Source organism: Cynocephalus volans, chromosome 1, assembly GCF_027409185.1.
Source record: "Cynocephalus volans isolate mCynVol1 chromosome 1, mCynVol1.pri, whole genome shotgun sequence".
NCBI lineage: Eukaryota > Metazoa > Chordata > Mammalia > Dermoptera > Cynocephalidae > Cynocephalus > Cynocephalus volans.
The window spans coordinates 231,075,029-231,090,438 of NC_084460.1; the positions used below are offsets into that span (position 1 = coordinate 231,075,029).

The 15,410-nt window shown below is 38.1% G+C and overlaps 1 protein-coding gene and 1 pseudogene across 1 annotated transcript in view; both read right to left on the reverse strand.

Moving 5' to 3' along the window:
* The window catches only part of KCNH7 (potassium voltage-gated channel subfamily H member 7), a 491,077-nt gene that overhangs the window by 136,123 nt on the left and 339,544 nt on the right, over positions 1-15,410 (reverse strand). The window contains exon 4 of the mRNA XM_063105048.1: positions 294-722. Coding sequence (XP_062961118.1) covers positions 294-722 — 429 coding nt within the window. The remainder of the gene's footprint in view (positions 1-293; positions 723-15,410) is intronic.
* On the reverse strand, positions 2,735-4,990 carry LOC134388219 (tRNA-splicing endonuclease subunit Sen54-like; annotated as a pseudogene).

The window sequence follows — 15,410 nt, forward strand, 5'->3', positions numbered from 1 at the left end:
CAAATCTTATATTAAGCATTAATTAATTAGCACTCCATGAGGTGGGCAGATAATGGTTTTCATACCATTTCAGAAACACAAATAAAGAAGCCAGAAAAAACTAAATTACTCACTGGGGTTCAAAGAGGAAATCAGTAACAATCAGTAAAATATAGGACTCATATTTTTAATAGCCTTTAATCACATCTCCTTCCCCAACGCATAAGGATTAATGTCGAAATGAAAAACAATGTGGAAATACCTTTCATTACCCATTAATATACTTTTCATATTAAAAAAAAAATCAGACATACCTTCACTGGCATGTCGATCTCTGAATAGGTTCTTGGGATGGACACTGAATCCTTCTATATCATGAACTGACGATGCCCTTCGTATACTACAAATGCTTTCCTTTGATCTGGAATGAGTCAGCTGGGAACTTGACTGCAGCATGTCAGGGTAGAGTCGGTCCCATTGCCTTTTGGGAGAGGAATGGTCAAGAGGTCCAGATATATTCACCAAGAGAGAACATTTGCTGGGCTGTATCAAGGCTTTTGTATCATCTGCTTCTGAGGGGCTGCAGCTATCTTTTGTAGGAGACTTTAAGTGCTTCATGGCTACTGAATCATCACTGTGTTTAGATGAATCAACTACTACCACATCAGGGTCTTCCTGTGGTAAGGACTGCTTTCTGTAAGTGAGAACTCTCAGACCAGGGAACTTGAACCCAAAAAGTTTCCCTACAAATGGAGACAGAAAAGAACATTGTTATAAGACAAAGGCTATATCGTTTAATAAAAACAAACATTGTTGACTCATATTTAAATACCATGTAAAAAGAATTATCCATCAATACTTAAGTTAGCTACAGTTGGAATGAAGGACATTGTAGAAAACTTCTCTGAGACCAATATGAATTATAAGTAGTAAGAAAATAGAAAAATAATTTTATCACATTTTTAATGATTAGATATACTCCAGTGACATGAAAGCATTATTTAGATGATAGGAGACTTTGAGTTTTAACACACTAAAATCATATATCTACTATATATCCATTTTTCTAGAGAATTTGAAGAATGAACACAGTTTAGATAGAAAAATAAGGGATGGGGCATAATATGTCAAGGAATAGATGCAAGAATAAGTGTAGTGTATAAGCGTGTATGAGTGTGTGTGATGGGAGTTAATGTATTAGGAGTAGGAGGGAAGGAAGTGAGGTGGGATAAGGAGTGGACCTGTAATATCTAGAAGGTTTGTATTAATAATATTGTGAGTCCAGTTTGGGTGAGAACAATGGGGTCAACTGTGTATGAGAGGTCCCTCATTCCATCTGGAATTCTTAAAAGGTTTTTGGTTTCAAAGAGAGATGTATTATAAAGATATGAATTTCTTTTTATTGCTGTTGTTGTTCTAAAATATGAAAGTATGGTATGGAGTGGATGATGCACACAACGGCAACTAAATATAAACATTAAAGGGTGGGTATTAACATTTTAAATATTAGCTAATAAACATAAACATTGAGAACATTAAACATTAAAATATTAGCTAAATAAACTCACTGGTAGTAAAAACTGCAAATTAAAACAAGAGAATCTCATTTTTCCATTCTTCCATTTAGCAGTAAATGAAAAAAAGCATAACATCTAGTGCTGGAAAAGAATGCTGGCGAGCATTCTGGCAAGTTGATGGTGGGATTGCAAATTGCTACAAAATCTTTGGAAAGTCATCTGACAATAGCCATAAAATTGAAAAAAATTCACTTTTCAGCAATCCCATAGGGTATTGCAAAGTCATAAAATCTAGAAACAATTGGAATATCTATTAGAAGGAGAACAGTTGAATAAACTATGGCATTTTTTTACTTTGGAATATTATGATATCCTTAAAAAATTAGGATATGCATATGCTTTGATTAAAAGGTTGTTCAAATATAGCATTGTTATAAAGCAAGTTTTGATTGCATGTGTTTATGTTATTATTTTCATTAAAAACAACAAAAGCCTATATTTGTTCATATAATTTGTATGAAACAGAGAAAGATGAGGAAGAATGCAATTCAAACTTTTAATGTTAACTAGTTCTGTGGGTGGTTTTGGAAGTAAGGGATAGAATATACTGCATTCTTTTTTATGTATCTCTTGTTTGTTACATCAATCATGCATTCTTTTAAAAATTAAAAGAAAAAAACCAATGAAGTAAAATTTCCACCTTTAAAAAAAAACAGGAAAGATAGGAAAAAACATTTCAAACAACAACCTGTAATTCAAAGCTTCTATAAGTATTGTTTACAGGAAAATGTGAAGTTTGTAATTCCTATTGCTAGTGCGGTAGTTTGGGTCCACTTCATCCCATGGCAATAATTATACGTTGCCCTTCTAGTCAGTCAGCTTGTGTCTTTGGGATATAATATTATCTACCTTCTTATATTCTTTAAATGACATGGACACCATTATCTTTAATATATTTGCTATGAACTTTTCCTCAATGCGTTGAAGATGGTTCTAAAACAGGAAAGAACACTCTCAAAACCCATGCACTTTTCTCCAGTTGAGTGTATTCTCCCAGTGATGCTCTTATCTACACACATACTTTCAATTCTGTCCTTATTTATTTATTTCTAAGAGATCTATTTTAAATGGCTTTGGCATTATCACACGAAGCAGGCACCCTCTCATTAAAGGCAGAGTCCTCTCTCCTGCCCCACCTCCTGGATTTCTGAAATCTAGTTCTGAGTTCCAAGGGGGAGTCATTGCAAGGCAGTAATCTCAGGCCTGGGCCTTGGACACACTGCAGTGGTCAAATAAGGTGAGAGGAGGCACAGTTTCGCTCTCTTGCAAGTATCAGACACCCAGGGCCAAGGCCCAGATTGGCCTCTGCAGCTACAGCCAGAGTATGGGTACAGGAGGCAGCTGAGATGGTTTTTGAGAATAGACAGTCCAGGTCCTCCAGAGCAGGCTCCAGCCCCTGCAGAGCTGTGTGGCCAGTACTCCACATCACTGGGCAGCATAAAGTCCCTGATGCTATAGAAGGAGATGTCACTGTGATCCACCAGTGCAAAGATCAGAGGGACATCCCAGCTCTGGTAGGACAACCACTTGAGGCTGGGACAGACGCATCAAATCCACTAATGCACATCCAGGCATAGGGTTTGCCAGGGCTGTTCTTTTGGAAGGTGGCCACGACGTCAGCCTGGTAAACATCAAAGCTGATCTCCAAGCCCCCGGGCTTCTCCAGCAGCCAGTCACCTCCATCAGCAAGGTGTGCTGTCTGCAGCACAGAAATATGCTCTAGAACCACAGTTGGGGAATCCATCTGGCCAGTGCTCAACAAGGGGATGATAGGCCAGCCCCACAGATGTACCACCTCTGCAGCAGATCCTTGTAGTCCCATGGGCTGAAGCAGCGCTGCACCTCAGGGTCTGAATTCATAACCTCCCAGAAGTACCAGGCCTCCTTCTGTTGCTCCCTTTCCCGCTGGGAAAGCTTCTCCTTCGTGGCTTGGCTTCTGGCTCTAGGACAAGCAGGAGGGTATGGTGGCTGTCTGAAGCCATGTTGGGGAAGGAGATCCACTCCAAGTTCCAGTGTGGCTTCCCAACCCCCTTGACTCCACTCTCTACTGTGTAACCCACTCCCTCCCTTGCCAGGCCAGGGCAGTGTTCCAAGGACCCCAGAAGCTGAAAGGGTCCAACCAGGTCCTTTATGGGGCTTGACTCCTGGCGTTTCTCCTCTGGGCATCGGCTGTTCTGGCTGCAAGGAGGTGGGCTGGAGGCTGCCAGGCTCTTGGGTTTCAGGGAACTCTCCAGGCCCTTGGCCTTCTTATTAATGGATGGAGCGCTGGAGCTCCTCCTCTTTTTATTGCCATCCCATCCTCCAAGCGCTGGACACCGCCATCCAAGTTAAGTTGCCTCTCCTAAAGGGAACAGGATAGAGTATGGTTGGAATCACTGAACCACACAGCCCAGTCTCTTCAGTGGCTGGAGACCTGGTGTTGCAGGAAAGTCATGGTGAACTCCGTCAGGAGCAGCTGGTAGGCTTCCTGGATAGACAGTGGCAGGTCTTGGTGGAAAAGCTGGATAGAACCACACTCCATCAGACATAAGGCCTCTTCAGGATGAAGCCGCAGCTGGCCCTATGCTGAGAAGCCCTTGGTTGGCCAGAATTTACCAGCAGGAGACTTCAACTCCATGAAGCCCTCTTCCTATCTCCACCCAGAGGTCACCAAGCTGCCCAAGCACTCCAAGTGCTCCTTGGCCAGCAGCTGCCAGAGCTCCTCACAGCACAGCCACTGGGGACGAAGTCCTTGGGGCCATGTGACCTCTGGGACAGCTTCTGGGACTGTGAGCATGCAGAGAAGAGCTCCTGGGCACTGAACACTAGCCCCACAGAAACCTCCATGGCCAACGGCTCAGATTCCGCAATTCCGTCTTTAAATCAATGTCTCCAGCTAAGACCTCTCCTCTGAGTTCCGAACCTGTATATCTAACGGATTCATCAGTATCTCTATTCAGAAGTCTTAAAGGCACCTCAAAATCTTGTAGCAAGTCCAATCTCAAGATCTGTCCCTCCAGGCCCAGCCTTTTCCCCCAGTGAATGTCATCACGATGCTTTCAGTCATAAAAGCCTGAGACTTGAGGGCCACTCTAGATTGTTCTCTTTCTCACACCCATCCTTCATATCTGATCATTATCATTCTCCTAATTGCATTCATTTTACCTGCTAAATATCTTTTTAATGTTTTCACTTCTCTCATCTCTACTTCTCTTAATTCCTGCCCAAGCTACTATCATGGTTCACCTGATTTCTTGCAATAGGATGCAAATCCTTTTTTCACATTTGCACAATTATTGTCCATCCTTAAAATAACAATAATTTTATCTTTAAGAAAATTTACATCTGCTCATGTAGACTACTGCTTAATCTCACCCCTTACTCCCCTCTCCCTGTAGGGAATAACTTCCCGGTTTGGGTATGAAGATTAAACTCTTTCCATCCTGCTGCTTCATCTCTCCTCCTTGCTGTCTAGAATCCAAACACGTTGACTTTTTAGTTCTCTGGAGGCCTGTACAGGCTTCTTTCAGATTCAGGGTGTCCTTCTGTTTGATCCTTTTTTACTCTGCTTACTAAGCTTATCCTTTAGGTTTTAGGTCCAAAGTTATCTCCTTAGGGAAGCTTTTCTTTCCTTCTGAACCAGGGCACCCCCTTCGTAGCCTTCACCACAGTTAACAAACACTTGTTGATTCTCTGATTAACATTTCTCTCTCCCACTGGACTGTAGGCCTCCTAAGGGCAGGACCCCTGTCTATTTTGGTCACATTGAGTCCCAGCCCTGACAGAATGCCCGAGCATGGTAAAGGAATTTCAACAAACAGATTCTAAACTGAGCTGATAACATGCTCAATTTTGACTATGGAAAAAGTAGAATATTTAATTTCTCTGGCCATTGTAATCAGAATCTTAATCTTCTGAAACTGTATTGACCATATTTATCAAAAATGATTGATCAAGTAGAACTTAATAGCTCATGGAAATGGTGAACTCTATACCATACCCTGTATACCTGATACATCTCTTATTGCTAATTTCACCTTTTACAGAGTTTCTTAATTGCTACAATTCTGATTCTAGAGTAAATGAAGAAGTGTCTTCAAACTTCTCATTATCTAGTGAAGATTTTGTAAAATACCTGTGTATCAGTCTGTTCCTGTTGCTTTTAACAAAATACTTGAAACTGCCTTAGTAAATTCTTGTAGAACAGGCCCGAGGCACCCTCCATGGACTCGCTGCCCAGGGCCACCTTGGGATGCTGCTCCCCACACCAGCACCCCAGCTGCTTTGGCTGCCCTAGCTGTGCCTAAATTGGTGTGGCTAGACCTGCAGCTTTGGAAGCTACAAGCCAGAAGCCCTATGATGTCCACATAGTGTTTGGTCTGCAGGCTTGGGAACCTCCACCCTAATTTCAAAGGATGTATGGAAAAGCCTAGGGCCCAGGAAGAGATCTGTCACAGGGATGGAGTTACTGCACAGAGCCTTTGCTAGAGCAATGCCAAGAGGAAATGTGGGGTTGGAGTTGCAGCAGAAAAACCCCATGAAGTACATGCCTAATGGAGCAGTGACAGTGGGACCACCATGGAGACCCCAGATCTGTACAGCTACCAGTGTGCAATGCCAGCCTGCAAGAGCTGTAGCGTGGCCTCAGACCAAGAAAGCCAAAGAAGTGGAGCTGCCTGAGGACTTGGGGACGCCTGGAACAGTGTGCAGAGGACATGGACCATGAAGACAAGGTACTGATTTGCCAGTGTTAAGATTTAATGCCTGCCCTGCTGGGTTTCAGACTTGCTTAGGACCTGTTACCCCTTTCTTTTAACTTATTTTTCCCCTTTTGAATGGGAATATGAACCCTATGTTTGTTTCACCTTTGTATCTTGGCGGTAGATAACTTGCTTTGATTTCAAAGATGAGACTTTGAACTTTGGACTTTTGAGTTGAAACAAGTTAAGACTTGGGATGGAATCAATGTATTTACCCATGGGAAGGACAGAAACTTTGGGGGCCAGGGGTAGAATGATATAGATTATGTCCCCCAAGCTTTATGTATTAGTAGCTTGATCCCCACTGTGACTGCTAAGAGGGTGGGAAATTCTATTAGGTAATTGAAAGACAGGGCCTTGAAGAGTTGATTAGATTCTGAGGTCTATGCCTAGTGAATGGCTTAATAATGGTGGGTGTGGGCATGGTTCTGAGGGCTTTAAAATGAGAGCACAGAAGAGTCTCTCTCTCTGCTCCACCATTTTCTGCCATGTGAGACTCCCGCATTACTGTAAAGCCACCACCAAAGAGTTAACTCACTGGAGGTGTTCTCTGGACTGTGAACATCTAGCCTCCAAAACTGTAAGCAATAAATTTTGTTTTCTTGCAAATCACCCAGTTCCAGGTATTTTGTTATAAGCAACAGAAACATACTAATATAACCTGTTATGGAAGATGTGAGAATTATTTATTTTTGTAATACTTTATTTATTATTGTAAACTTTCATTTGTGGTCTAGCTGTGAACAGTGTTAAATACAGTTGAAATAGAATTTATCTCTCTGGTAAAAACCATGATACAATGCACAGACATTTAACATCAAACTCTGGATTAATAAAACAAAGATGAGAGTAACCAGTCTGTGTGAAGCAGATTAAATAACAGTGCATCATGATAACTGTTTGCAAGCATTCTTACATATTTCTACTAATAACTTTTATATTCCCAAGTAAATTGCCAAGTTAAAAATCAGTGAACTGCATCAAAGTCATTTGATTAGTTTTTAATGTACATGAAATTGAGTTTTAAAGCAGTTTAAAAATCAATTCTGCAAGCTTATTACAATGCACTGAAGGTCAATGCCTACATATATTCATTCTTCATCAGGAACATTAACCTCCTCCTTTAAAAACAATTCACTGGCTTTCTTAAATTAATGACCACACAAGGCATTTAGTTTGTTCCTATAGTTTAGTCATATCCAATGTGGCACAGATGGTCTTTTCTGCATCACTAGGTTAATATGACCATGTTATATTGCATTACAGATTTAGTTGTCTAACTGTAGTTCATCCGGAAAGAATACACATTGATAATTTTGCTCAATGCTAGCACTTTCAGGCATGAAATATAAAACATAGATGAGTGTAATCTGGTTATGGATCTTAACATTGAAAACTATCCTTGTAAGTCTTACGGATTTTATTATATTTTCTTTCTAACTTGAATAATAAAAATAGCTACTATTTAGTCTATAATCTATTAAAATGCTTAATAAAGCTGAAAAAAATAAGGTTTTTTACTTACTTTTATGCATTACCAGAAATAATTACAAGTACTGGTAAACTACTTTTGTTTAAACACCATTTTCATCTGAGAAGGTATATAGTTGCTAGCACACATAAACTTATAATTACTACTATAATGTCTTTCTTAGGACATGTCACTTTTATGAAGCTGCCGAATACAAATTTAGAAGCTGTGTCTTCATGTGTCTATGTACCCATGTGCCATAGTGAACTAAGAGCTTTTTATTTAACCAAAGTGGCTTATGGATCTTGCCATCATTTTCTTCTTTAATAGCCTAGAATTATCTCTCCAATCTATATATGCAAATATGTTAAATATCTGGTCAAAGTCAAATGGGAAATCATGTAAAGTCAGAATAAAACAGCAGTTTCTTTGATTTAATTTCAATTTTTCCCAAGATTTGGTGTTTTCTTTGGTCATAAGTATCTATATGAGAATCTGATGAAAATCCTTACTCTTTCCTCTCAATAAATGTACATAATGCATACACAAACTTTTGCTGATTATTTCAGAGGTCAAGCAACGAACATGCCCTCCCTCACTCAAAGTCCTTCCACATTGATCTCCCCTAGGATTCCGTAGGATTAATTGATTCTTGATATTCTTTCCAGTTTTAAGTTTCTTTGTTTACACATTTGTGCTAATTGCATTTCTCATAAAATTGTAATTATCACAATTACACTTCTACCCTATTTCCTGTGGTAATGGGGTTCTAGAAAATGTCATCACCAAACTTTTTCAATTTGACAGACCTCATCAATCTGAACAGTCATCATTTTCTCTTTCTGTCTCTCCTCTCCTGTGGGAATTGGTTCTCATGCACTAGAATTTGGAAGAAAACGATTGCACCAGTTTTTGACCTCAAGCAATTCTTCTAACTTAAGAATATATCTAGGAATATTAGATACAATCAAAGTTCTTGCATAAAAACAAATATTTCTGCAAAATTCTTCATCTGTTTTTAATCAGTGAATTTCCTCACAATATAACTGCAAATTCCCAAATATTTCTTTGATTCAATTTCTCATCATTTCTACAAACTCTTAGAACTTTATGTAATAATTTTATGACTACAACCCAATTAAATATAGTAGAAGCATTTGACTCTTGCTTAGTTCTGCTTAGTTGAATGATGAACTGAAAAGTACAGAGAAACCTAAGTTCAAGCAGTCATGCAAACTAGAGACTATAATGGGTTAAGGAGAGATTGCACACGTGTGTTTGTGTGTCTGTGTGTCTGTGTGTTTAGGGAAGTTGAGTGGAGGAGTGTTGTGAAGGCTATAAGCAGAGATTGTTCCCCTCACAAAGGATTAGGAGTGGTGGGAGGATATTTTAGATTAGATACTTGAAAACAGACTGTGCAAAAGGTTAATGTAGAATTCTCTCAGGAGATATATGTATTAAGAAAACAGGATTGGGAAGAGACAGTTAAACTGCCATTCATATGCAACTGAAGCTTCAGCCAATCTTCTGGGTAGCTATGGAAGGGGGATGGCCCTTTAGAGTCCTGCCAAATTGAAGCCAGGGTATCTGGTCTTCATACCCCTGCATCAGTCACTGGCCACCATGTGGGAAAGGCCATTTATTATCTTGGGTAAAGCAGTTCTCTGCCTTTGACAATAATTCCTAGGGAGAGGAAGAGCTGTGTGCCCTCAGCAGTCAATATTTCCAGCAGCTGGGCTATTCCAGCTCTGAGGAAGTTGTCTGGGCAGAGTGCCATAGTGTCCAGTACAGAGAGGGAGAGATAGCCATCTTTTGGTGTGAAAACATTATGATCTGAATTAAGTCTGCTATCAGCTGTTATCACACAAAATAAAAATGTGTAAATTAATACCAATGTACCTTTCTAAAGTCAGAGTATTTACAAGTCAGACACTTAAATTGGAAGCTGTACAATCAGTGTGAGAATTTTCTCCAGCCAGGTAATCCTGGATGTGCAGAGAAATCTGCTTTTAATCCATGAGTCAGAGAGCAAAAGATCAAATTTGATGGGAGAAACAGGGAAGATTATTTACATATCTGCCTTTTCTTTTTAGGGAGAAAATTTCGTAGAGGCACCCTGCAAGGAGATTAGTCTTTCCTACTCCTAAATATGTAAAGAGGTATATGATACTGACTTCTTGGTTTCTAGAACAATCCAGAATTTGTCAAAGAAGGTTGCAGTTACCAGCTGGACTATGAAAAAGTACCATTCAGTGTGAACTCCGTACTGACAAAGTGGCTGCCCTGATTAGTGCAGGGCAAATGGGCCAGTGTAGCCAGTGCAGTCTTGGAGTTAGTGATTAATAAAAGATCACCAGGGAGTCCACTGACCTAGTAAACCTGAAGCTAAATGTGGGACCCTTTAAAGAAGCAGATATGATCAGTAATATCCTGAAAAACTAAGAGTCTTGTGACATTTTCTAGGGTGATAGATAACAGAGCAAAAGCAAGATCCTACAATAAGACAATGAGTGTAGGACCAAATTGGAAGCTGAAGTAATAGGAGTCTTAAGGCAGTAGGTGGAGGTGAGGAGGAAGTTACTGCTGCAGCAAAGCATGAGAATAATCACAGGAGATGCAGCAGCAACAGAGAACTTGTGAAAACATGTTCACAAATGCTGATGAAATCCGAGAGACACTGCTTCCAACCTGGCCAGTTCATCATGAGAGCAAAGAAGCAGAAAACATGGATTTGGATAAGGAGATAAGGCAGAAGACAGGGCAAGGCGGTGGGCTGCTTCTAGCCACTCAAGGTTAAAGTCCTTCAGTGAGGAAGGATTGGAAATTAAAGCAAACACTCAAGTATTAGTAATTATTAATACCAGTATTATTAATTAGTACCTAATTAGGTGTCTATGTGCTTAAAATAACTGTTTCATAAATCAGTCCATGATTTACTCATACTTTATTTTGTTTCTCCTTGTTAGATTTCTTCCTTTTCCAAATGCTAAGTTAAAGAGTCCATTCAAGTCCTGGGCAAGTGATAACATCTTGACTTAGGTTGATCTTGGATGATTATGTAGTCATTACATTCACAGGGACTCTTGATGGAGTGTTTTAAAAACAAATGCTGTATGAATCGGGACTGTCACTGATTTGGGTGTTGCTAGGTAACAAAATCTTCCAAATGATACTCACACGGGGACTTTCTGGTGTGGATATGTCAATTTGGGCATTCATTACCATCCATTGTTAGTGAAGGGCAAATGCATAATTTTTTTCATCTACTAATAATTTTCTTGGAAGTATGTACTTTGTCTAAATCCTAGGGGGGAAATATGACATAAAATTTGTTGCAACTATGACTGAAATTTTCTCAGATCTCTGTGTGCAACCATGTCATGATTTTTTTCCTACATCAAAGTTAATCTTTTAAAAGAGGAAACTTCCAAACACATGACAATAGTAAACATTAGCTACATTGTAAAACATTTAATTAAATTCATCTAAATAGTAGATTGTTTCTATAGTAATTCTCGCTGAGTGGGAAACTCTATATTACTACTGAAGCTCTTCATCATTGAATTAAGGAATGACTTTCGGCTCCAGTGGAGAGTAGTAAAAACACAGTGAAAGCCCTTTTATAAATGAGCTATACAAAAAATTTCTTTGTTCCTTAGCTTGAGGTCTGAAAATTGAGATACAAATTTGAGGGAGTAATGTAGCTATTGACGCAAATATATATTTTATGTGTCAATTATCCAGAGTATTGAGCCCAAGCCATATGAATACATTTTCAGTGTCTTAAATTAGCTAGATAATTGCCTAAATTATGAACTGTATTTTGCATGGATAGATTTAACTTCAGTTGAAGCTTTTAGAATAATTCAAACTTTTATTTTAGTAAGCACAAAAATAAAATTCTCTTTAAGAGTATAATTTTAATCTTTTCAAAGATAATTGAATCTCCATATAGTACCTTAGTAAGATTAAATGAAAAAGTTCACGTCTAAAAATTAGAAATTTGAGTTTATTTTATTATGTTTTTTACATTTAGTTTCATTTAAATTTATTTTTATAATTTTATCTAAACATTAATTAACTTAGACCATGGTTTTCAATCTTTCATGGGCATCAGAATGACCTGAAGTGTTTGTTAAAACACAAATAGTTTTGGTGAATGGGCTGGATGGTAGCTAGAGATGGGAAGAAGAATCTTAGACTGAAATATTAAATCTTCCAGAAATACTAAAATCTTCCAACGGAGCTGTCCAGTGGGCAGTTGGATATATGAGATTCTAAGCAATGAGCAAAGCCTAAAGAAAGGTGTGGGCTGCTGATACTGACTTGTGAGAGGGTCTTTACCCTGTAGGAGACAGGTGAGTTTGCCCAAGCAGGATGCATAGAGAAGATGACTGTGAAGAGAGGAATACTAAAAGCAGCTCTTGGGGAATAAGCGAACAGCATTTAAGAGTACAGTATGAGCAAAAGCAAATGGTACTAACATAGTTGTTACAGAGATCAAAAGATGCAAGGGGTTGTGGTGACATGGCATGTGAAAGAAGGGAGAAAAGGGAATTAACAAGGTAAACACAACATAGAGAGCAGTGTAGAGAGCACAACATAGAGAGTTCAATTATAATGGGCTGAGGAGTAAAGGAAACAGTAGAAACAAAAGTGAGTAGGTGTGCTAGATCCAAACGTCTGTAGGAAGAGACAAGTAACTTGAAGGAAGGAAGCCAAGTATACATGAAAGGTAAGACAAGGGGAGGAATGCCGTGAACTGTGAACTGCATATCCCTTCTAAAGGGGATAGATGGCCAGCATTCTGTTCCAGCTTTTTGCAAACATGTGGGACATGTAGCTAGATACTCACATTTTTAAGAAAATAAGCCAGACATTCTAGTTTTTATGTGTAATCTTCCATTTTTTAAGTGTTTGGCAACAAATTCAACTAATTAAAACTTTAAAAACCATGATGTGATATAAACAAAATGTGTCTGTTGAAGTGTAGGCTACTTATTCTCAGCAGCAGGAGTATGAGCAGCAGAGGAAGGAGCCAGTAGAAAACATTGGCGAGAGAGAGGCCATTGGTGAAGGCAGATTGTGAAGGAATGGAAGAGGGCACAGGCCCAGGTGGAGACTGGAATTCAGTCAGGATTTGTCACGAGGGGTGAAGAGGTATTTATTGAGGCTTATTGAAAAATTCCTGCCAATGCCTCCCACCCTCGCTATGAGGCATAGGAAGTGTGGTTATCTGTGAAGGAACAAATGAATGGATTTGAGATCAGTGTCATGAGAAGCCTGGTGATATACAATACTTGCTAAGGAGAAAAGGTGAAGAATCTGGGGAAAAAAAAAAAAAATATATATATATGTAGATAAAATATCTCACGTATAGTTTTAACATGCAGTAACTTAGTAAAACTTATTAACTTGGTAAAATTTCTGAGAACAAAGAAAACTTAATGTGGGCTTATTTCCTGTTAGCAAATATCTAAATTTTAGTAAAATGTAATTTTGATAATGATGGCAACAGGAAATTAAGTAGACCTAAATTTAAACAAAAGACATTTTAAATTGATGAGGAGTGAAAAAGTTATTAGTTAAAATCTATTTGAAAATATAAGTCAACTTTTATTGTGGCTGAATTGATTCTTTGGCTCCAAAACAAGATAAAAACACGATGCATTCATTTTCTATTTGGATGTGTATTGCTGAATTAAGATTTTTGGTTAATTTAGGTTCCCCCAACCCTCTTAAAAAATGTTTGACAAATTAAAATTTGTGTGTGCATGTGTGAACCAAAGTGTGATACTAGATTTATGCTACCTAATAGAAGAAATGTGAAATTCAAATATACTTTTTAATAATTTTAAATGAAACTTAAAAATATTTTATTTAAAATAGTAAAAGTGAAAACTTCTTATACTTGAAGGCAGTTAACTTAGACATTAATAGTGTAAACAAGGATATAATTTGGTCCTCTTTCATGTTGTACTAATATTCCATAGTGACAGATATTAGGACAGAAAACTAATTGCTATTAGTTCCTTTAGATGTGACCCCTATAACTGATTTTTTAAAAAGTACAATTTTCCCTTCCACTCTGCTGCATTTCTGTTTTTTAGACTGAGGATTTCTACAAAAGCCATCAATGAGGAAAAAAAAAGTTTAATTATACCTTTTATTTGGTATTTATATTTATTATATAGCAATTAATTGGCTTAATTATGCGGCATTTTTCAATTTGATAGTTAGACCTATCAAAAATAACACTTTGTTCTGTACTTGCTTTATTCCAGATGACATAAGTCATCTCTTTGTGGCTAGTCCTATATCTTCTACAGAGAATAATATCACTGTGAAAAAATTAGAACTTCACAGAGAAAGCTGCTCACTTTTCTTGTGTAGAGTTTCTTTCTGACCCTAAAACTAGATATTTGTACTAAGAAATGATCTGCCATTTCATTCGATACAAAAAACCCAAAATAAAACAAACAAAAAAAATGTCTCCAGGTTTCCAGAATACACTCAGCTCAATTTATCATAGTCTTCTTTAATGATCCATCTTTTCTACTATATATTTAGCTCCTTTTCTTTTCCTTAATCTTTTCAATTTAATACTTCACTTTTTTAAAGACTGTGTTTCTTGCTGTCACTTCACATTTTTTTTCCTTCATTTTGTCCACATTTCAGGAGAGGTAGTTAAATATATGAAACCTACATCTCAAACAAACAATAACCCTTTCTTCATTACACTCACTTAAATCCTACCACTCACACGCACACGCACACGCACACTCTTACATAATTACACACACTATATTTAGACAAAAGATTAAGCATTGTTTAAGGGAAAATGCCAGTTTAAATTTGCTTTTATGTGTACCATCGTATTCTTTGTAAGCACACGTCCATTTCAAATTATTAAGTGATACAATAGCTTACAGGTGGACTGTAGGTTTTGAAGTAATCATATTACTATTTTGAAGGTTAAGATGTGTCTGCAAAAATAGGTTTATTAGAATTTAATTTTTTTCTCTTTCTTTCTTTCTAGTAGCTACCTTTGGAATAACAATTTATTTATTTATTTATTTATTTTGTCTTTTTGTGACCGGCAAGGGGATCGCAACCCTTGGCTTGGAATCCCCCGCACCGCGCTCAGCCAGTGAGCGCACCGGCCATTCCTATATAGGATCCGAACCCGCAGCGACGCCTCCACCGCGCCCCCAAGAGCTGCACTCTCCCGAGTGCGCCACGGGCCGGCCCGGAATAACAATGTTTAAAGTAGCCAACAGCATTAGTTTATGTTGATAGTAAAATTGTACTTTAAGAAAAAAAAATCAGTAGAGGTTTGCCAAAAATGAGAATTAATGTGAAGTAGAAATTGGATAGTTTCAAAAGCTACCAAGCATAATTTGTCTATCTTTTATTTCTCTGCTTGACAACAATCGATTCTTCATAAACTGACACCAAGTAAAGGGAAATTTAGACCATATAATGACAGAAGGGTGTAATCAAAAGCAATATACTACTCATGAATAATAAGCCTTTGTCATGCTCTGGGAAAGTTTTATTTGCATATTTGCACTCCGTCCAATGATTCTCAGTATGAGTGACAGCTGCAGCATCGGGAAACCACTCATGTTCACAAAATTAGGA